Source organism: Amphibalanus amphitrite, unplaced genomic scaffold (assembly GCF_019059575.1).
Source record: "Amphibalanus amphitrite isolate SeventyFive unplaced genomic scaffold, NRLGWU_Aamphi_draft 000033F_arrow, whole genome shotgun sequence".
In the NCBI taxonomy this organism is placed as follows: Eukaryota; Metazoa; Arthropoda; class Thecostraca; order Balanomorpha; family Balanidae; genus Amphibalanus; species Amphibalanus amphitrite.
The window spans coordinates 2,183-25,557 of NW_024881529.1; the positions used below are offsets into that span (position 1 = coordinate 2,183).

Below are 23,375 nucleotides of genomic sequence, written 5' to 3' on the forward strand. Positions count from 1 at the left end.
GTTTTATGGTCAATTTTACATTTAAAATTCAATGGTGTGGGCTAGACGGCCATTGGAGCCGGTTTATATTACGTTCTGGTGGAGGTCAGGTCAAGGTCAGGTCAAAAAAGGTTAAATTTCAGAGTTAATATTTTGCATAAAAGGGGTATCTATTCGATGCAGCTCATCACGGGAAATCCAATGGTGGTCTTTCGCTTGCTCTGTGTGTTCTGTGACGGCTAAAAATTGAGTTTGAAAATTTTACGTAATACATTTTTTTGCCATAACTTTGCTAAAAATGGAGCTGTCGAGTTTAGGTTTGGCATATCTAGTGCAGATAGTTCTATAAAATATATTCCAAATTTAATTTTGAATGTTGTTGGTATTTTCGGGGTGTTATACTTCTATAGTTTTGATGGTCGAAATCAATTTTTGTTTAGAAATCAGAGTTGGCAGTTTTGTAGCGCTGTTTATTTTACATCTTTTTTATCTTGAATACCTATTTTTTGTTATCTTCAAAACTGTAGGGTAAGGTGCCTCATTAGCGACCCCCTTAATTTGAACCGTCATTGCTCACGCTCTGTGGGTGCCACTGTATTACTGGCTTGATTTTCGGAGAGATCGTTCATTTTTCTATTAAAATATAGTCATTTTCTGCCCCAATATTCACTAACTTATTTGTAGTGAGCATTTTGGCAACCCATTGCAAAAAACGCTAATAGGGAACTCTTCCCGATTAGCGACCGGGGAGGGTCGCTAATAAGTCTATGGGTTTCCCCATATTAAAAATGGCAAAAAATGCGACGCCTGAAAAGATGAAATATGACCTCAAAAAGGTAACCTATACGCAAAGCACTCAATCACTCGAACCGGGACGTTTATCAAACACATTTACGTAAGTAAAAACTGATCACGTGATGCACCGAAGGCGAAAAGAAGGCGGAAACCCAAATTTTGCGGGCTATCTCGTATGATATTCGAGGTCCGTGCTGAATTCGGCACCCCTGCAGTCGGTGATAACATTTGGCATCCCCTGCCACACATTGCAAGCTTCAGCAACACCTCATTTTCATTTCTCTCTTTTCCCCTTTCTTTCCCATCTTGAGCTATTTGCGACCATGTCAGGCGCAAATAGGAAATATGAGTTGCGACTCATTTTTAGCCGCCATGCTGTGCACAGTTCAGCGATTCACTATAGGAAAACGGCAATCAATTGAAAAAGGAATGTCGATTCAGAATAAAAAATGTGCATCATCCTAATGTGCATCGCTTTTCATCTCAGAGGGCCCAAACACACACGTTTTGGATAAGAAACTCGTCATTTTTATTTAAACTCACCTGAAACGTCCCACCAGAAACATCGACGACCGGAAAATAATTTAATTTGATAACCAAAGTATGGCTGACCCTTTGACGATGTTTTTACCCCGTTTTCTCCTGCCAGTTTTTCTGTAGGGAGGTAGGTCGCAAATCGGAAAGGGTCGCTAATTAGGCACCTTACCCTAAGCGTGACAGCTCTTCCTGCTAAACCTTTTATTGGGTCGAAAATGACAGAACATGAGGTCACTCTGACGTCATTTGTGACTAACCTTTCATAAGAGCTCTGGAAAAATTTGGTCACAAGGTGTAAAATGATGCCCGGAGGGGTCTTGAAAGTTTGGTGGCGACCTACGCTATACTTTAAGAGATATCGACTGAAAAGGAGACGGGGCTGTTTCGCGCCCGCTCCCCCCAACGGGGCTCGAGGCTTTTAGTTGTTGCTCTCACATAACTCTTGGTTATATTACAACGTAGTGGAATTGCAAGCCTGGCAATATAAGCTTCCTGGCAGTGCCGGACCCGAGCTTAAACATGCAGCCCGTGCAGGCTGAATTTTAACATTTGACTTTTAAATTTTTACCATTGAGCTTTTTAGAAGATGTATGAACTGTTCAGCTCCTTTTTTGGTCCATCACAGCGGGCTTGTATGTCATTTGTCAATCAAAATCGAATTAAAAACTTTTTATTGGGTCTGGTTATCTCGCCAACTTCTTAACTGAATCATTTAGTAGCTTTTGATTGGGCACTGCCAACGTTGTCTGTCAAAGTTTTCGTGTCAACGAGAAGAGGCTGCTGACATCGTTTGTCCCGGTTAGATAATACCAATCCACGTCTCAGTGTGGCTGCTCGATCGCACTTTCCCTGGCCCACCTCTCCCACCAGGCTAGGCTTTGCCCGGCACAGCCGTCGCCTCAGTGCCTCGGGCGGTGACCCGTTCAAAGGGGCTCACAATTCGTATGGTGCCGTGGCTCTCAAACCAACACAGAACAGTGAAACGCACAGGCTTACCTTCCATATAAGGCGAACGGCTGATTCTGGCGCCGGGGCTTCATTCATGCTAAAGCGCCCAATCACAGCGCCGCATTTCAGTTAGTGTCGGGCGCAAAAGCTACTATGCTCCGCCCCTCCATCACGTGACCCTGCCCTCACGTGGCCTCAGTCACGTGGTGTTTCCACTTCTTGGCGCATGGCTGCGCTAGTCTCGCAAGGGCGGTGGTAGCTTGCTCCCCCGCCGTCCGGGGGTGATGGGTAGCAAGTGCTGGTGACTGTACAGACAGGGCAGCCCAGCGTGTCCGGACGGCTTCATTGGGACGGCGTGTCACGCGTGGGAGACGCGGCCACTCTCCGTGTCCGTCTGCCTCATCCCCTCCCGTGCCCGTGACGAAAAAATAACAGACGCCCAATACTGACTTTAGTTTAATTTAATTTAAATATTTAGTTTTAACTCAATCGCTGGATATTTATCAGGTCTCTGGGTATGGTTTCATAAGCGGTTCAAAGAATCTCAAAGTAATGCAGAGCCCCATCATGAGATAAGATGCCCGCAAGCACCCCCGACGGCAGGCCCCCAGCGTCCTCGCCGCACAACACGAACCAAAGCGGCCGTCACATGCGCCTCGCCTCACGGCCGATCGTGGCCGCTATGGCCTCCTCTGCGCCCATTACCTTCCACTGAGATCGTGACACACAAGCAAGCCGCTCGGCGGCCGAACAGGGGAGGAGCTCTCGCACCCGCAGGTACGGAGCCGGCAGCGCGCTGCTTCCCTGTCCACCGGAGAATGCATGGCGAAACTGGCCGTGCCGCGCGCTTCTCTCGCCGACAAAGGTGCGCTCCTGAGGCCGGCCTCTCACCGACGCGATCGGTGATGACATGTCATCATCGCACTCTCCACTGGAACGTCTATCGACAAGATCGGCCGACTGGAGGGCAAAGAGGCTGAGAAACCTCCTGATGGATGCCAGAGAGATACGAAAGGAATCCACAGCGGCGAGCTGGGCATAGTTGAGGCAATATCGGGAATGTACTGAAGAATTCAGAGCGATATCAGCAGACTTGGTAAAAATTTCACACATTTCATCCAACAGCTTCAATACCTTATTCATGCGGTCTTCTACCAACATAACAGATCCAGGGCTACAAAAGACCGCTGTAGGTTAGTATAGAGGTGCGAAATAGTCAGCCAAAGGTGAAAATGAAGACTAGTCAAAATGGAACCATCCCTCGCCCTCAGCCCACACTCACCGCCTACACCCAGCCAGTCTATATTTTACGGTATCGACCTTGACCCATGACCCGCCGTCTCCACAGGGCGTGGAGGCGTCTCAGCTGGCGCCCCTCTCTAGCCTGGAGGTGCTCGACCTGACCCGGAACAACATCGCCACCCTGGCCGACGGCACGTTCGAGCCGCTCGTCAACCTCAGGGAGCTGCGGCTCGGCGTCAACATGATCAGACAGGTGGGTATCGCTGGATATTACGCCAGTCTCAAGTCAGTCCATGCACTTGCGAAATTACACCGTAGTGTTTTGGCCATTATCAGTTATGAAAATTCGGTGTATCGGTGTATCATGTAGAGTGTAGACTGTAGAGTATCACCCAGGTAGGGTTACCAACTACAGAAGATCACTTAGCAGTTACCAATGGCACAGCAATAGAAGCATTTCATAGCCAATCGCCCTACCTGCTCAGGCGACCCAAGAGCAGAATTCCTCACCCAAAAGAACAATCATGATTCCACACACGACTCCGAACCGTACCCGTCTGTCGGCGCGGACCGCGGAGTGCGGTTCTGACTGCCGCCTTCACACGCTGGCGTCTCCCCAGCGGTCGACCCGTGCTGACCCGCCAGGGTGAGGGTCACTGAACCAGCCCGTCGGACCGCGGCGCCAGCGCCCGCATGAGAACCGATGACGGTCGGAACATAGATCCGTGAGCTCAGCGGCGCTGGGGGAGGGAATGGATGGCGCAGAAAATAGGTGTAGAAACTGCTGACCGGTTCTGGAGAGGGAATGGGTCAAAAGAAATGGGAAGATGACATTAATAATAGTAAAAGTGTCTGCCGAGCATCCATTCAGTGGTAGTAGGCAACTATTGGCTGTCAATGGTAGGAGGAAAAGAAAAAGTCTGGAGAAGGAAGAGTATTCGAAGTTGGAGAGCGCAGTAGTAATGTTAGTTAGAGATTGGGCGGTTTGTGCGCAAGTTGGAAAGGCGGCTAACGGGTTCAGCGACAGAGCTGATCAGAGTCATCGGACGAAAATAAGCGTCATTTACCATCACTCGTCATCCTCCAGACTCCTCATCTGTGAGTCATACTTCATTTTCCGTTATCTTTCAGCTTCTCCGTCTATTACCTCTACTCACTACCGACATAATGAGCAATGAGCATCTCCCGATCGCATTAGAAGCGAGACTAACAGTATTCAATTCATTTCCCCAGTCTTGCTGCACTGCCGGCTGAAAGCCGCTTCTCTTTCCAGCTTCCTTACAGAAACAGCTCACTAAACGATCTCAATACCATTGACACCAAAACGATCACCATTAATCAGCACTGGCACTGGTGACGCGGAGAAGCGTCCTCCACCGCGGGTGGGCTCGGATCAGTACTCTCACGGATCAGTACTCCTCGGGACATCATCAGTCACGCGACAGTAGGACGGGGGTTCACGGAGGCCGGGAGAGCCTCCGCGGCGCCGCCGGCGCCCGCGGATGACCCGGAGCACGGTCCATTACCGGAGAACCGTCCGTCACCGGTGACAGGGCTATCTGTACGTCTGTGGTCAGTTTACGACGGACTGCCTGTGCTTGCCGGTAGTGAGACAACACCGGTGGAGAAACAGATACTGCGCTACCGAGGCTAGCCTCGGTGTGGATCATCTGAGGTTTAGATCACTTGTTCGGTGACCGCGTGCTACCGTGGCTAGTCCAGCCTGGCAGTTGAGAAGAAAGGACAGTCACGGTCGTAGGGGTCAACTACAGCAAAATTTCGCCCTCACTTATTTCTTAATAGCTAATTCAAAAGTTGCGTATCGTAGGTCGACCCCCACCCTCCTCCATCCCACCCGGACCCGGTCCGGTTCTCGCCCGCTCCACTCCCTCCACCCTGTGCTGCCCGGTGACCGGGGCCCGGTCGGCCGGAGCACGCAGGAATGCCGTCCCGCGCCGTCTCGGCCGGCGGCGGCCCGTCCGGCCGGCACCGTTACGGAGCGCCGCGGGGCGCGGTCTCCACGCGTCCGACGCCGTCCCTCCGCTGCTGAGGTTCGCACTGCTTTGCATACAGTGCGGCGTGCACAAACTGCATAGGTGAAGCCGGATTACCAATGAGTGAGCGGGAGGTGCGGCGCGGTCCTTGACGCAAGGACGTTCGGGATCACTGTTCGGAGGTCAGAGGTCACCAAAGGTCAGACAGGCACAGAGTGGCAGAGGTCACCAAAGGTCGCGTCGGAACAGTAGGGAGAATACGACCCGGATGGAAAAGACGTTGTTATAAGACCGCGAAATACTAAGGATGGTCTTTGGTAGCACAGGCCACACCAGCTATGCCTACAGTTCAGGAGTCCTACATACTACCTAAGCACTATGTATGCAGCAGCATTCGATCATATGCACATAGAAAAATTATGTAAATCTCATTCGCTTGTCACTTTTTGCTAGATTCAGCAAGGTCAGGTTCATCCGAAAGCTTTTTTTTATCAGGACTGAGTGTGAAAGGAGCAACTATCGCGAGATAATTTTGGACCTGCAGATACCAATGGAGCCGACTGACACCAACGAAAAACAATGGAAATAAAACATGTCATAGCCGAGACTAAGACTGAGCGGAGTCGTGTCCTGATCTTCTGACCCCAAGTCCGGAACGCACCTCATTTAACCAATGAATATGGAAACTGCGCGAGTAACGGATTCTACTACTCCCACCTCATACCACGCTTCAATAGAAAAGGACACCATAAACAACAGCAGCTATTTTAGCGCTCTCAATCAGAATCAGATCTCCCATACCTACGCACTAGCAAACACTCATTTACGATATAAAATATTCGAGTTTCAAAGGCCTACACCCAGCCCTCTAAAACGTCTCATGATCACGAAAAAAGAGCTTACAGCGTCAGGGATTCCGAGTTCTGATTTGGTTACCAGGTTTCCTCTCTACTCCTTTACATATTACTGGGTAGGTATTCGTGTCATGGGTCCTAAGCACGTGAAATGAAAGATCGGGTTGGTCAATGGTCAGCTATGTAAGTTCACTGCTCTTTGAACCCTGCCCTAGCCCCTAGTTCACAATTACAAGTATCAAACAAATAAGCGTCATGATAGGTGCCGTTACGACCCACACGCACAACCCTTTTTTCACGCTCTAATACACACTTCGATACACCGCAGCAATTATCGTTATGGCTCACGGGTCCATGCTCACGCCGATGTCCGTTGTCATATGGCAGCCCGTAAATCGGTATGGTGACGTCACCATGTGATTATCAGCAGAGAAGTAATATCTGTGATGACATAAGTGAGCGATTACCGAATCGGTATTACGACGGAGCGTGGCGAGCAAACAGACTCGTTTGAGGTTGACCAGGTTCTGCTCTGTTTTGTATGATCTAGGTAAATGAGATAACGTTATGCAAATGAAGTGACCTATGATTGTCCGAGGGTGAGCTAGGTGGAAAACCAGCCTCAAATCAGCATAACATTAGTCCAGAGTATCGACATTATCGAGTAATCAATAAAATTATCACGCGTGAACACCATGATTAGAATTATCGAGCATATGATCTAGCATGCAAATGTGTTTAAGCTTTCGAGCCATTATGCCCATCGACGGAAGGCAAGAAATTTGCCGTCCGTTCGGCTAAGGCAAGTCAAACCGGCTGGCCGCAACTCTGTAACAGAGTGCAACACCATGTGCTAAGACGTTTCCCTTCCTCTTCGGCAGGGTGATGACGGTTTCCGCGGCACGTTCCGCGGTCTGTCGCGGCTGGAGACGCTCAGTCTGGACGACAACGGCCTCCTGTACGTGCCGCACGAGGCGCTGCGGCCGCTCAGTGCCCTGCGCACCCTCTCACTCGAGCACAACCGGATCGGGGTGATCGCGCGTGACACGCTCTCCGGCATCGCCGGCCTGCGCGAGCTCTCGCTGGCCTACAACGTGATCCGCGAGCTGCCGGTGGGCACGTTCGAGGACTTCTCGCGGCTGCAGAAGCTGTCGCTGCGCGGTAACCAGATCCCCGAGGTGTCAGCGGAGATGGTGGACGGCGTCAACGGCACGCTTCAGGAGCTCGACCTGGGCATGAACCGGATCGCCAAACTCGGGAAGCTGAGCCTGCCCAAGCTGCGCAAGCTGAATGTGGAGAGCAATGACATTGCTGAGGTGGAGGATGACGCGTTCGCGCTGCTGCCGCGGCTGCAGGAACTCGACATCAGCGGTAACCGGCTGGAGGCGCTGCCGGCGCGGCTGCTGAAGGACCTGCCGCAGATCTCGAACCTGGACCTGAGCGACAACCGGATCGCGGCCGTGCCGTCCACCACATTAGCCGAGTCGAACGTCAATGTCATCCAGCTGCAGCACAACCGGATCCGTGAGGTGCCCGAACAGGCGTTCGTCGGTCTGCCGTTCCTGCACACACTCGACCTCAGCGCCAACAACATCTCGGTGGTGCAGCCGGCCGCCTTCAGCGGCGTCCCCTTCTTGCACATCCTCAAACTCGACTCGAACCAGCTGGCCACCTTCAAGGCGGATTACTTCAACGTGACGACCGACGGAACCGAGCTTCGCATCGTCGACCTCAGTCACAACGAGATCACGTTCCTGTACCCGGCCGCGTTCAAAATCCACTCGAACCTGCGCTGGCTCAACCTCGGCCACAACAAGCTCGAGTTCTTCCCAGCCGAGTTGCTGGCCGATTCGACCAAGCTGGAGCATCTGAACCTGGAGTCGAACACCATCACCAGCATCTCCAGTAGCGACTACTCCGGGATGCCACACCTGCGCCAGCTCAATCTCAGCGGCAACAACATGACCAACATCAACCAGACCGCCTTCCAGAACTCGACGCAACTCCAGTTCATCGACCTCAGCCACAACCGGCTGACGACGCTGCATGAGGATACATTCAGTGGTCTGGTCCGCCTGGCGCTCGAGCTCAACAACAACCAGCTTAGTACGCTGCCAGAGGCTATCTTCAGCCGGCTCAAGGTGCAGATGCTGCAGAAGATTAACCTCGCCCACAACAGGTTCGATACGATGCCGCTGGACGCGCTTCGCAAGCAGTTCATTTTCCTCGACGACGTCAACATGTCTCACAACCAGGTGCGCTCCATCCCGCCGAAGGAGGATATTCTGGCCAACGTCAAGATACTCGACCTGTCCTTCAACCCGCTGTCACCAGACTCAGTCGAGATCTTGATGAATGAGCCGAAGGCGGCGCGCGAGCTGCACCTGGTCGGATGCGGCGTTCGTACTATCCCTGTCCTGGAGACGCCCTACCTCCGCGTACTCAATCTGTCACGCAACGACGTCGTCAAGATCTCCGAGTCGCTGTTCGAGCGACCCACCCTCCTACAGACCATCGATCTCTCCTACAACCAGATTCCCAACCTGAGTTTCGGTCTGGCCACCATCTGGCCCAAGCTGCGCTTCGTGCGCGAGCTGGACGTCTCTGGCAACCCCATCTCGTACGTCATCCGCGGCGACTTCACCTACCTCAACAACCTGGAGAAACTGCGGCTCACCGATCTCGCCAAATGCTCGCGTATCGAGAAGACGGCGTTCGAGTCGCTACCGTCCCTGCGCGAGCTGTCGCTACACTCCTACCCGGGAGTCACGGCGCTCGACGTCAAGGGCATACTGGAGCGTCTCAGCACGCTCGAGGCGGTGCACGTGGAGGTTAAGGACCCGGTGCTGCAAGACCAGCTGCACCCGGCCTTCTTCCCGCGGCTGCGCGAGCTCGGCGTGCACGGCCGCGCGGTGCGCAGCATCTCCACGGGCGCGCTGGCCGGCCTCAGCAGCCCGGCCGTGCGCCTGGTGCTGGCAGACACCTCGGTGGCCGGCATCCCCACCAAGATGCTGCTGCCCGTGCCGCTGTCCACGGCCGTGGCGCTGGACGTCCGCGGCAGCCAGCTGACCAGCGTCAGTCCACAGCTGCTGGCGCGGCTCGACGACCGCCAGCGCACCGTCAGCCTCACCGGCCTGGCCTCCAACCCCATCTTCTGTGACTGTAACGCCGCGCCGCTGCGCCGCTGGCTCCTCGAGAAACTGCGGCAGGACCGCCTCGACGACGACTTCAGGGACATCAGGTGAGGGAGTGGTGTGGCAGAACTAACCAAGCTGAATAGTCCAGAGCTGGACATTGAAATGTCCCTTCTTGTCGGCTCTCATTACTCATGCTAATTGACGTCACGATCGAAAAGTGAAGTCCATCTCTGGTGATCGATGTGATAAGTCCTTTCTTTTGATAAATGCTTCCCACATCACGATCAGGGATGAACTAAGAAATTAGTTTTCTTTCAGTGTTTTCCTTCTACTCTGTGCAATTCATCAACCCTTCCATATAAACTCTAAGCTGATTATCATTAGAGACGATTAGGGACACCTGACGCTATCACGGACATCGTAAGCTATTAAGGGCAGACCACTGGGTAGATACTCCGTCCTACCATTGCTTCCTCGTGTGTGCGGAAGCCGTCACCTCCACCGGACCCTGACCAACACTGACCCACCCTCTCTCCCCGCAGGTGCGCGGCGCCGGCCGACCTGTCGGGCCGGCGGCTGACGGCGCTCCAGGCCGACCAGCTGACCTGCGCCGGTCGTCAGACCACCACCACCACGGAGATCGTGTTCACGACACGACGCACCACGACCACGGCGCGTCCGGACATCATCTGGACGCTGCCGCCGCGCCAGCCGGAGCCCGAGCTGGAGTCGGAGCCGGCACCCGCCGACCCGGAGACGGCCAAACAGGCCGGTGTCAACAACATGGACGCGCTCATCATCGGCATCGTGGGAGGTGCGTAACGGGAGGGATGGATAGTCGGGAGGGGAGGGGACCTGGTACCAAAGAGGAGGTGACACCGAGGAAACTCTTGGAACTCATTGCTTATTGTTCGTTCGCTCGGTTGTTCGTTGTGTTGCTGCTTCCGTTTTTTTTTTTTCGTCTCCCTACAGTTTTACAACTCTCTCCCCGGTAGCATCACCCCTAACACCTCTTCCACTCTGTTTCACAGGTGTGGTGGCTCTCATCATCCTGGTGATCGTCTGCGTCTGCGTGTGCCGCCTCTGCTGCTTCTGGCGGTGGGACTCGAGCCGCGAGTACCAGGGCGGTCCGCTGGCCGGCCCGCTGGCCCTCCGCGCGCCCAGCGGCTGTACCTGCGTCAAACCCGGCCCGCCGGGCCCGCCCGGGCCGCCACCCCAGTGGAACTACCTCACCTACCCCGGCTACCCGATGGTGGGCGGCCCACCGCCGGCGCCCGCCAGCCGCTCAGGTACTCTCGTCTCCAGCAAGATGGCCGTGCCGCCACCGGGTTCCTATGTGATGCAGAACGGCATCTACGGCACGCTGAGTACAGTGGGCGGAGGCGGCGGCGGCCGGGCCGGATCGGCACGCGGCTACTACCCGGGGGCGCCCTACTATGTAACGTTCCCTGGAGAGACGGAACTCGACCAGCGATGAGGGAGCGGTGTGCGCGTGTGGACTCTATTACAGCCCAGGCCGGTGCAGGTCAGGGACACGCCGAGGCCCGGGCGATAGAACCGAGTGTCGGAGCGGCGAGTGATGAGGTGTGGTGGTGCAGAACCTAGCCTGGACGCTCAGTGGTTAGTGACGTGCGGATCAGACTACCAGCGCCGGCCACCGGTTTGGGCCGAGCCCGGCGCGGTCAGGACACCAAGGCGTGCCAGGACCGAGCGCGGCCAGTGCCGTACCAAAGAGCCCCGACCGGCGCCACCCGACGTCCACTGTGATCCTCAACTGTCGGCTGTCTGCCCGTCTCGCGGTGTCCGAAACAGCGGCTGGTACTCACCCATTGGCGTTCGTGGAGGCAGAAGTCGAGTGCGGACTCCACAGCAGCCACACCCTCAGACAGCTGAGCAGGTGTATAGCCTGGCATCAGAACGCTCTTCGGCTTGCCGCTCTTCTGCTGTGGAGAGTTGGACTCGCACTCCGGGTCGGATGAAGAATCGGCCGACATGTCCTCAGAGCATGACTGAGAAGGAAAGAGGGTAGCTTAGAGACGGGCGAGCCGGGATAAGTGAGGGGAAATGTGAAATATCAGTGACATTACTGTCGGGGGAAGCGACTCCCGTGGTGTTTAGTGGTGCAGCATCTTCGGAAGGCTATAGAGAATTAAAGAATGAGTGAGAGAAGAGAGAGAATAGGGGAGAGAGAGAGAGAGAGAGAGAGAGAGAGAGAGAGAGAGAGAGAGAGAAAGAGAGAGAGAGAGGGAGAGAGAGAGAGAGAGAGAGAAGAGAGAGAGAGAGAGAGAGAGAGAGAGAGAGAGAGAGAGAGAGAGAGAGAGAGAGAGAGAGAGAGAGAGAGAGAGAGAGAGAGAGAGAGAGAGAGAGAGAGAGAGAGAGAGAGAGAGAGAGAGAGAGAGCACGTATGCATACCTATTTGCCGAGTCTCAGAGTCCTATGTGCCCCTTCGTCAGATGTTATATCATGGTTGCGCCACGTCGGTGTCAGGGGCGCCCACAGTGTATCATTTGTCGTCATGAGTGTCGAAACCGTCGCCGTACCGCGCTCCCGGAGAGCTCGGTGGCTCGACGTTCGCCAGTTGCTTTACTGCTCAATGGGTGCAGTTCAAACGTCCATACCGTTCGTAACGGAGTCAGTGTCAATAAATGTGCCCAATCGTGAAGTGTGTGCATGGCGTCAAATCGAACGGATGGTGTCAAGCCAACCCCGATGCAGTTATCACCTAGCTACATCTGCAAGAACAACAAAAAAAAAAGAAGAAGAAAGAATGACAAAAGCCCAATCATTAACATGCGTGTAAAAAAGTACTTTATCGAGCCATAACCATTTACTTTATCGAGCCCTCGCTCTTTCTCCACCCATACTCTCCGAATTAGTGTTTCTTCAGTCCTTCCTCAAATCCTCTCTTAATTTTCTATATCCTCCGAATGAGCATTTTCCCCTTCACTCCATCCTCCCACTCTTTCCCTCCCTCCCTCCTCCACCTACCCCTTCGGAGGCGGCGTTTACCAATACCCCCCCCCCCCGGCCCATCTAACTCCTCGGAGGCAGCGTCTCCCCAGTCCCTCCCTCCCCTCTTCCCACCTGCCCCTCGGAGGCAAGCGTCTACCCACTACCCAGTCCCACCTACCTCCTCAGAAGCAGCATCTCCCCAGTCGGCGGCGGCGCTGCGCTCGAAGCCACGACGCCGCTGTAGGTCCACCGCAGTCTCCTCATCAGCTGCCTGTTTGAGCAGGTTGACGTTCCTCTGGCGCGGGAGGAGGTACGGAGCTCCTTGACCGAACACCGCCAGCTCGCAGTGCTCCGAGGAGCGCTGACACATGAGCGCCAGCAGCAGCGCCATCGTGCGCGCCTGGTAACGGAGGGACAGACGCAGGGGAAATGGTCAGAGGCGGGCTGGTCCAATCACCGGTGAAGGACGTGTAAAGGGGAGCTTTATTGGATTATTTGAAATGTGTTATGCCGCTAAACAGCTTCAGCTAGCTACCCTGAGAATCGCCGGAGAAAGCCAGCAAAAGCAGGCGGCACACAATAGGAAAGCTTGGCTGAGGAGTCATTGAATTCGGGTCATTCACTCAGAAAACACACAAACAACAGCAAAATTTAAACCATTCATAGTGCGTCTCCATGGCTCACTATCCGCTCAGCAAACGCCCCCTCCCCTCGCCCGTGTTCATCAGCACGTCGGCCTCTACCACCCCGTCGATCGTACGTACCGTTTTCGGTTTGCCCATGCCCTTGGCCGAGGCGCAGACGTGGTCCATCCTCTCCGACACGTCACAGAAGATGAGCGTGCGCCCGGAGATGGGCGCCACGTTGTGGATGGTGGCGATGGCCACAGCTCGGTCCAGTGCCAGACGGTACCGGCGAACCACCTCCAGGTCGTACTTGGACTTCCTGAAGGGTCAGAAGGGGATACCGAGGGTCAGTATGAGGTCACTGAGGGGGTCAGTAGGGGTCATAAAGGGTTGGTAGGTGGGTCACAGCGGAGCAGTATGTGAATAAAGACGCGGGAAATACAGAAGGGGAAAGTTTGGTCACGGCGGGATGGCACTGGCGGCAGTCAGAGCGGAGTCAGTGGTGAATGGAACGCCTCCGTCCCTGGAGGCTGGTCCTGAGAGATCTCCCTGGACGTTATACTGTCACTAACACCTGGCTGACATACCACTGACAATGAGACTCCACTGACACTAACATAGCGCGCTGTCTCCCGCCCAGCACTCTCTCCTCTCTACAGCTTTAGCCTCTACATCTTGCGAAATCCTTACACCGAAGCTTGCTTCTACCCTGTCAGCTAGCCCGGACCAGCCCCGCACATAACTCACTGCTGCTTGGCGGATATCACGCGCTTCTTGCGGGCAATCCAGTACTCCTTGGAGAAGCGCTGTGGGGCGGGCTTCTTGGGTGCGCCCCTGCGACGCGCCTGTCCGCGCTCGGCCGGAGTTTCACCCTGCTCAGATGCGCGGGCGGCCTCTTGTTCAGCCAGGGAGTCGGTGATCAGCACCTCCAGCTCGTCCAGCGCCGCGTACGCCGACAGGTACCTGGCGAGGCGTGGGAAATCAGCAGAGGTTCGTACAGCGGGACAGTCCTCCCGGCTCCCAGACAGCATGCCGCGGCCCATATCACACAGAAATATACACCAACTTACAGCGCTCCGTAAAAAGTATGGCGAGAGCCGAACAACATGACTGCCGAGATCAGAGGACCATAAATGAGTTTCTTTTTTGCAATATATTTTGCCGAATTCAGGGCAGCTAAATGGAAAACACAAATAACTATTTTTACGGAATGTTCCACTTCCTGTCATCAATCCACCACCTGCCATACAATCCATAAAATCAACACAGCGCGATCTCTCACCTGAATACCATCTGTTTGCTGTTGAGTACCGCGTTCTCGTTGGTGAGTGTGCTGATCACCTTGTCGTGGTGGGCGGCTCCGATCTTGGCCAGGATAAGGTTACGCAGGTTGCGCAGCATGGCCATGTAGGGCAGCTTCTTGTTGTCTGTGGGACCACGAGTGGGAGTTATTACGGTGTGACTACGGTACAGCGGTGCGAGCAATGGGAGGAGTGGTGCCTACAGCGACGGCCGGCCAATAATTAGTTGTTTACGCTGAGTACTAGGGATAGAGGATGAATGAATGTAAGAAAGGACCTTTTCAAGCCACCCTGCACCGCCAATTAGCAACAGTACCACCAGTATAACGCCTTTTGGGGCGACAAACGGAGCGAGCGAGAGGGTGAGCCTTGCACGTGCGAAATTTCGAGGGGGTACCTCCAGCTGACTTGTGCAAGGCACCCTACTTACCGGTCTCTAGCGATGTGCCAAATTTGAGCACAATCGGCCCAGCCGTTCTCGAGATCTGAAAGCGGAACCCTGCACGTGCGCACGTGCAAAATGGGTCCCAACTGACTTTTGCACAGCACCCTACTAACCGGTCCCTAACCATGTACCAAATTTGAGCGCCATCGATCCAGCCGTTCTCGAGATCTGGAATCGACCCCTGCACGTGCGCACGTGCAGGAGCACCCCAACTCTGGCACATGGATATGCATTGCCTAGTGGGTGCCTACCTACATGCCAACTTTCAGCGCAATCGGCCAAGTAGTTACCGAGATATTGCAACAATTACAAAAGTGACACCTCTTCGTTTTGCACGTGGCACGTGCATAAGGGGTCACCCACATGCATCGGGAATAGTCCAAAACTTGGTAGAAGGAATGAAGCTACCCTATAAAAATTACCGCGTGTAAATCGGTCAAGTGGTTGCTGAGATATAAGCCTCGCAAAAGCGTGACCACGGCCGGCCGGCCGGCCGGCCGCTCATACTCAGAAATTTCCGTTAATCTAAGGAAAGACTACGCTCGCTTCGCTCGCTCCGTAACTATTAACGAATTACTGCCGCAGCCATTTCGACCTCCTCACCCCGTCCCTCCCCACCACTAGATTGTTTCATAGTCGCCCCGCTCGAATCCCTAACCACCACCCGACTGTCCCATCATCGACCCCGCCGGGGCTCCAAGTCTGTCCCTCCGCCCCGGTCGGGGTCCCCCTCCCTCCACCAGCCTTAGTCCCTCCCCCTCCGCTCAGCTGGAGTTCCCCCCCCCCTGCTGCTCACCCGGAGCCTCCCCCCCCATGAGCCCTTCACTCACCGATCAGCTGCTGCCACACCTCGGCCTTGTTGCCGCGCTGTGCCACCTGAGTCTCCCACGTCTCCGGCACCGGCAGACGCATCCTCTGGCCAGAGCGGGACGAGTCGAACGTGCCCGGCAGGCCGCTGCGTCGGAACGCGTCCGGGTCGGCCGGGTACCTGACACCGGCGCGGGAGGGGGGGGGGGGGGTGAGAGGGGGTGAGCGCGGTGCGGGGTGGGGTCGGGCAGTCAGTGAAAAAAGACACCGCACGGTACAGGGCGTGGTATTCGATCATCAGCGAAGGTATAATAGGGGAAGCAATAGGTATAAGATATTCCATGACGGCGTTGGATATAGACCATTCTGTGATACATTTTATCCTGTGAATAGCCTCATAAAAATATCGTAATAAGCCTAAGTCCGAACGATAAGCAGCAGCACAAAGCATGACTTGACAATGGAACAACTGAGTGTGAGACACACGGCTTAGCGCAGATGAAAGCTCGCTAACTGAGCAAAGAAAATGCAGAATAAAAAATTGATTTGAGGTCAATGCTAAGTACAAAACCCATTTGATATGGACAATTTACTTAACGATTCTAAAAAACACTCGCGCGGAGCATGACGAATCATCAGACCACCGTCACCGACCCGGTGCGGCTGCTCACTTTTTGCCGACGATGGCCATGACGGGCTCGACCGGCCTGCGGACGTGCAGTAGGCGCACCAGCTTCTTGATGGTGAAGGAGCGCCGCCGCAGCTGCTCGTCCGTCTCCGCGTCCGGGTCCGGCACCACGCCGTCCTCGCCTCCGCCTCCGCCTCCGTTCTCAGCTTCCTTCTTGTCTCCGTTCTCGGCTTCCTTCTTGTCTCCGTTCTCGTCTTCGTCGTCGTCTTTCTCGTCGTCCGTCTCCATGTCGCTCCCTTCGGCTTCCTTGCGCCACTTCTCGAGTCGGGCGTTCCACCGTTGCCCTTTGGTCTGCAACGAGCGGCACAGGGTCGATAGTAATATGGTTCAAAATGTCGACGGTTCCCAACTGTCACACAAATGTGACATTGTGACCAGGCATCTCCAAAATACGGTCAAAAGTGACAAAAATCAGACATTTCCAAACACGTGATCGCACAGCGGTAAGAGACAAGGCGGGATCGTGGAAAACGAACCTGCCGTTGGTGGGGCGAAAGGAGGATATTGCACTAAATTCACGGGTGGTGGGGGTATTATTACGAGCGAGCGAGCGCAGCGAGCGAAGCGAGTCTTTTCAATATAACGGAAAAATCTCAGTATGAGCGGCCCGGCCCGGCCCGGCCTGTAACGCTTTTGAGAGGCTTATATCTCAGCAACCGCTGGACCGATTGGCCTGCGGTCTTTTTTGCTGTATAACGGAAAAATCTCAGTATGAGCGGCCCGGCCCGGCCCGGCCTGTAACGCTTTTGAGAGGCTTATATCTCAGCAACCGCTGGACCGATTGGCCTGCGGTCTTTTTTGCTGGGTAGCGCCATCCCTTCTACCCCGTAATTGACTACTATTGATACATCTCAGTGACCGTCGTGGCACGTGCCACGTGAAAAGTCAAGGGTGTTCAAGCTGTTTTGCAAAAGTAGTGATTTTGAGAGGCCCGTATCTCAGCAGCCACTTGGGCGATTGTCTTGCGGTAATTTTTATAGCGTAGCTGCATCCCTTCTACCAAAAATAGGATACTCTCGATGCATGTGGGTCACCCCCAGTGCACGTGCAAAATACAACAATGAGGTGTCAAATTTGTTCCCATTTTAATAATTCGGTAAATACTGGGGCGATTTCGCTGAAACTTGGCATACAGGTAGGCACCCACCAGGCAATGCATTCCCATGTGCTGCGGTTAAGGTGCTACTGCACGTGCGCACGTGCAGGGGGCGCTTCCAGATCTCGAGAACGGCTGGGCCGATTGCGCTCAAATTTGGTACACGGTTGGGGACCAGTTATAGGGTGCCGTGCAAAAGTCTGTTTGGACCCTGTTTGCACGTGCGCACGTGCAGAGTGCCGCTTCCAGATCTCAGGAACGGCTGGGCCGATTGCGTTCAAATTTGGTACACCGCCAGCGACCGGTTAGAAGGGTGCTTTGCGCAAGCCCGTTGGAAGTACCCTCTCGCCCTTCCGCACGTGCAGGGCTCACTATCTTGCTCGCTCGTTCTTCGCCCAAAAGGCGTTTTACTGGTTTATCATTGAGCAATGGGAAGCGTGAAAAGCTGTATGATTCCGAAGTAGCGTCATCAAGCAGCTTTCATCAATTATATCATCCTAACGGCTGCAGACTCTAATACCTTAACCTATCCAACTACGACAATAAGTGCATATAAATTATATTCACATGTAGAGGTGAGCAAATTAACAAGGTGTAAAGTGACTGTCAAGAAACGTGAGAGCACTATCGTTTCGGTAACTTGAACACTGACCCCATCCAGCCCACTTATAAATCCTTCCTCCTCCCCCGAACCCCCCCCCCCCCCGCTGCTGTTCCCCCATACTACCGTAGAGCGGGCCAGACAATCGGTGTTGCTATTCAAGGACCGGCGACGCCCGGCTGATAGGCTATCGGCCCGACTGCACCGGCCGGGCTGCGGTATGTGGCAGCGGCGTCTCACCCCTAACCTTGGCATCATACTCGGGGCACCGCAGACAATCGGCATGGGATGGCATTCCGCACAGCAGCACCGCAGTTATCCTAATCTGTCTTACATTTCACTTCTTCGTTGGCGAATTCTCTTGACTTTGTCTGATCACAAGCCTCACGATAACCGAGGCTACAAATGAGCAAAAGCTACGTAAAAATACATCTGCTAAAAAAAAAACGACGGAAACCAGCAGCGCATCGTGGTGCCCTCTCTACACTTTTCACAAAAACGGTATTCAAGCACTCTCCACCGGCGCGCTTGCTGGTTACTAATTAACAATGGCTAGCTAAGAATCAGCGCATGGGTCTGTGTATACACAAAATGCATAGGTACCACTTATCTGGTTTCAGATCTAATGGGCATGTTAACAGTAAGAGTCGTACCAGGCACACACAGTAGGAAAATGAGGAAGAAAGGCCTATAGGCTCTATAGAATATAAGCCAGCTTAAATGCTATAAACCAGCAGCTGCCCTTTTTACGAACACAAGTTTAAACTGTCCACACACAAACGCACACATGCAGCAGCCACTCAGGCTCACCTTCTTTTTGCGCTTCTTCTTGCCACCTCCCTTGTTGTACTTGGCCAGCTGGTAGTTGTCAAATTCGCCAAACTTGTCCGTCATGACCTTGCGGAGAGCGTTCGGCAGCGAGCCAAAGTTAATCTTGGAGTCGTCGAATGTCTGTTGAACGAAGGTGGTATGTAGATGTTAAAAAGTCCGGTGCGTGGTTAGGTTAGGAATGTGATAACAGCGTAATTTACGTTGTAGCTACCTTAGCTCGGACAATGCAATAGTCGCGGGGGAGGGGAAGGGCATATCGACAGCAACATCCATTGCATGCCCACAGCGTAACCAATCTATCAGATCTGGAAACCCACGAAAGACATGACAATTAACTTGAACCAGCAACTGTGTTTAACAGTGTGTCATGTAACTGTGTATCTGTGTCTCATGTAAGCATCCGCGGACCTAGCCGATATTTCCGATCAGGCTTCTCATCAAACGCACCTACACGGCATACATTGCATATAGCCACCGTCGTCCTACCTTGTATATCTCGGCACTACCCCGCAGTTACCTACCAAGGAGGGCAGCTACCGCGTCTTACCTGGTATATCTCGGCCACCTCGATCCAGTCAGTGGGTAGTCGGATGGTGGCACAGAAGTATTTGCGCAGGTAGGGGCGGCACGGCTCGACAAAGGCCGCCAGGGACAGCAGGAAGTTGGCTGTTGTGCGCAGCATCAGTTCTTGGCGGGCGTACAGCGCAACCTGCCGGCGACACGGACAGGTGTCATCAGGACACCAAATCATGGCACGCACACGGCTCGCGCATTACCACTGAAGGGTCTCGGGAAGCCTGAGATCCCTGCTAACCCTATCCTGAGTTAGGACCCCGAGTTAGGATAAAGTGGCAAGGGGCATCCATCTGGACAGATCATACGCGTAGCATCTTCACGACTGGCATGATAAAACGTGGCCTCACAGTCTTCCAGAGCGTTAACTTTACGAGCATTATTTTATGCATTCTACAAAAAAAACAGCTTCAACGGCTTAGTATCCGATCTTCAGTCTTCACATCCCATTGCTAATAAATGTCAAAAGCATGTAAGTAATAATTAACGATAATTTGACGATTTCCCGCCAACAACAATTGACAATACCTCAATGACACCACATGCATGCGTCGCTCTCCACTGCCATTCCCGCCCTCTTCCCTGATGGGCGCCCCAGTCAAGGCCCTTTAGTCGGCCGGTGGCAGTACCTTGAGCAGGAACTCGGGCTCGAGCTCGGCCAGCCGGCCAGCCTGCTGCAGCAGCCGCTGCCTCAGCGGGTCCTCGCGCTGCTTAAAGTCGGGCTGGCTCACCAGCGAGACGCACACGGCCGTCAGAAAGTCCAGCTGCCGGCCAACAGCGGGTACGTCAGTACGTGGCGACACGTGGGATCCTCAGTACGTGGCGACACGGGAACGGCAGCACGAGGCGACACGGGAATTGTCAAGCGTCGCGACAAACACGTCAATACAATGAAGCTACACTGTGGTATCGAGCTCGACCAGGAAACATCGGAATAGTCTGGATAGATCGTACACGTTTATGGTTGTAAAATTAGACGCAAAGATGGCCATGCAATGGATTCACGAACGGGTACAACTACAATACAATGTAATTGAATACCAACGTTACCGATGCCTGTAAGAGGCTTTGTAATCTGCTGTTTCACCTTCATCTTCCCGTCAGGTCCAACGAGCCTGCCTCGCTCGTCCTAAGGCGGGCGCCGTTTCGGGTTCCCAGCGCACCGTTTCGCCTCCCTCCCGCAGCCACCGGACCGACTTACCTTTGTGGTACGCAGGAGCTCCTGGTCGGGCCGCTCCGCCTGTCCCGGCGTGGTCCACGTGGGACGGTCGTCATACTCTCCCAGCTGGACGCCTTTGAAGTCGTACTGTGGCTCTGGCTGGGCCCAGCTCGCCCCGTTGCCCGCTCCTGGGAAACGGCGAGGCTCCATACGGGCCAAGCGCGGCCTAGCCCTACTCCTTGATTTATACATAATCGGATCAACCGACCTTGAAGAAAATGACACAGACTCGCAGTCATCGAACAATGCCATTCCCATGTCGTCATCGTCCTCTTCTTCGCAGGCAACGGAATCACGTGCCATCTCGGCCTGACACATCATCACCCCGAGCCCGTGCGGCGGCGGCGGCGGCGGCGGACGGTGTTCGGCCTCGTACTTGGCCAGTACGGAGCTGCGCAATGGCAGCGCCGACGACGCGCCGCCAGTGAGCGCCGAGGAGCGCAGGCTCAGCTGCGCCAGGAGTCGGTTCTCCAGCGGCGGCGGCCGCAGGTCGGACGCCGCCGGCCGCGAGCCATCGCTGCCGGCGCGCCGGCCCGCGGAGGCCGCCACGGACGCCGACAGCGTCTTCAGCAGCTTGTTCTCCAGCGGTAGCGGCGGCGGCGGCCGCTTGTCAGCCATGGTCTGCCAGAGAGCAGGGATGACAGGCACTGGGGTGACATAAGCACTGGGGTGATATACGCAGTCTGAGGTGTCTAGGACGAGCTGGTTGCAAATTTATGACTCAGGAGTGCTAATGTAACTGTACACTTTTGATGGGATTCGACCAGTAGTGGACCGGTAACTGATGAGATGTTCCAGGTGACCGTTCATTTAACATCCAGCTACTTGTCGCAAAACTGACGGGACTGGGCCACCTGACCTCTGGGCTCTGACTACTACTGACTGCTTCCGGATCTCCAATCAGTCAGTGGGCAATACACCAACTATTCACTGGTTATGAGCATCTGACTGGTCACAAGTTATTGACACCAGTTGTATCCCCTAGTGTGACCAGGTTGGCACATCCACTCATCAAAAACAAGTAAAAACTAGCTTTAAATGACACAATCCTAACCTTCCCAGACTCTTATATTACAAGGTGTGATGCTTGGTAAACTGATAGATCTTTTACCTCTATGATTACATATGTTAAACAATAATCACCTCTTTCGATGTTCATGTAAATAAGAAATAAGAATCAAAAGATAATGATCTTGTAAATAGTAACAAGTGTGCAAAATGCAAATCAAAGATAAGGTACTTAACAAGTTATAAGGCATGAAGATGTAAATGCATAAGTATGTACAGATTAAGTTCAAAAATAATTAACAACAAAAGAAAATGTCAAAGAAATGATATTAGCTTGAGCTTCTGGAACAGCATTTACGATACTTCTTTCACCTAGCTGGTAAACTTCAGGGTTAACTTTGGGCATATTATATTAATATAAGAATCCAGTTATTGTTAGAAGATTAAGCTGACCTGGCTCAAGCCTGAAAATCAAGATCAGGGTGGTGTTTCACTGACACTGCTAGCGCCTTGCCAGCGCATCTCGCGAGCTGATGTCACAATTGTGGCAGTGTTCGGGCAATGGGCTTTGTGTGTGATGTCAGCTCGCAAGTTGCGCTGGCAGCCTCAGTGAAACACAGACCAGCGACACAGCAAAAATAAAGCAATGTCAAATGTCAATGTCAATGACGACAGTCAGGCCAACCTGAACCTAGCATATAGCCTTAAACCTAGCTAACCTGTCCCTAAAAGTCAGCAGACCACAATAAAACAAATAAAACACATCTCTGAACAAACACATGCACACACCAAATCCATAAATAACACTGGATAAATCTTACAAGGGGAGTGGGATTTTCCCGATGACATGGGGATTGCACCACCTTCTACAACACCATTGCACCCTATTGTGACACATGGAGGTAAAAACAAGTATTATCATACTAACTTCCTTTCCATACTTACGTCGGCGCCCTCCCTTCCCTAACGAATCGTTAAAAGGGCCTAATACAGACAATTTTCACGAGCCCAATGCAGAAAATCCTACGAAGGTCTTCGAGTTACGCCCAAGGCTAGTTACGCCGGTTACGCCCACAAGCGCCCACCCCGCAGGCACGGTATCTAAGGGCCTGTTCCAGCGCCTCCAGAAGAAATTCTTGACTGGAGGCTCTACCAGAGGTTTCACTGGAGGCGCTGGAACGCAATCTGGAGATTTCTGGAGATTGGCGTCATAGATACCAAAAGAATGACGATTGTTCTATCTTGACACGCAAAATTTGTTTTCAATTTTAGTAAAAAAGAATAACAAAATTATAGCAATGTAATTTTCTTTACATTCAAGTTGTACAATTCTCAGTCAAAAGTTCTTTGTTTACATTCGTGATTGTCACATGTGCGCCATAACTGAAGACCAGAGCCTCCAGAGAAATTTGGACCTCCCAACTCTCTGGAGGCTACTGGAGGTTTCTGGAGCTTTGGCGAGAGCTTTCTGGAGCTTTCTGGAGGCGCTGGAACGCTCTCTGGAGGATTCTAGAGCTTTCTGGAGGTTTCTGGAGGTTTCTGGAGGCGCTGGAACAGGCCCCCGCAGGAAGCCCTCGTTTATTTTGTCGTTTCTGCGCCAGCAAGCGAAAAAGAATTTAGATGCGTTCGTCGGTGGTTCGTCGGAAAGTAATCTCGCAGAAGTCTTGGAATTTCGCGACATCATCCGTTTTTTTCTTTTTCCTTTAAGTTCATTCCGGGCTGAACAAATGTAACACATACGA

At 53.4% G+C, this 23,375-nt stretch overlaps 2 protein-coding genes across 2 annotated transcripts; one reads left to right on the plus strand and one right to left on the minus strand.

The window, feature by feature from the left end:
• Positions 1 to 3,607: 3,607 nt before the first annotated feature.
• On the plus strand, positions 3,608 to 12,148 carry LOC122368857 (chaoptin-like; the record flags this gene model as incomplete). The annotated part of the gene is made up of 4 exons (XM_043343132.1): positions 3,608 to 3,754; positions 7,231 to 9,590; positions 10,029 to 10,300; positions 10,518 to 12,148. Coding segments are annotated over 4 exons (3,225 nt in total), but the record flags the coding sequence as incomplete, so codon positions are not given.
• On the minus strand, positions 11,169 to 22,729 carry LOC122368895 (telomerase protein component 1-like). Its single transcript, XM_043343213.1, has 12 exons — positions 22,579 to 22,729; positions 20,608 to 21,246; positions 20,036 to 20,170; positions 19,381 to 19,542; positions 18,813 to 18,953; positions 16,289 to 16,596; positions 15,641 to 15,798; positions 14,347 to 14,491; positions 13,812 to 14,027; positions 13,203 to 13,383; positions 12,617 to 12,838; positions 11,169 to 11,495 (listed from the first exon to the last, which is right to left on the minus strand). The coding sequence occupies exons 2-12, from the start codon at positions 21,241 to 21,243 to the stop codon at positions 11,169 to 11,171; spliced, it is 2,631 nt and encodes an 876-aa protein (XP_043199148.1). The 5' UTR covers positions 21,244 to 21,246; positions 22,579 to 22,729.
• Between the last annotated feature and the right edge of the window lie 646 nt (positions 22,730 to 23,375).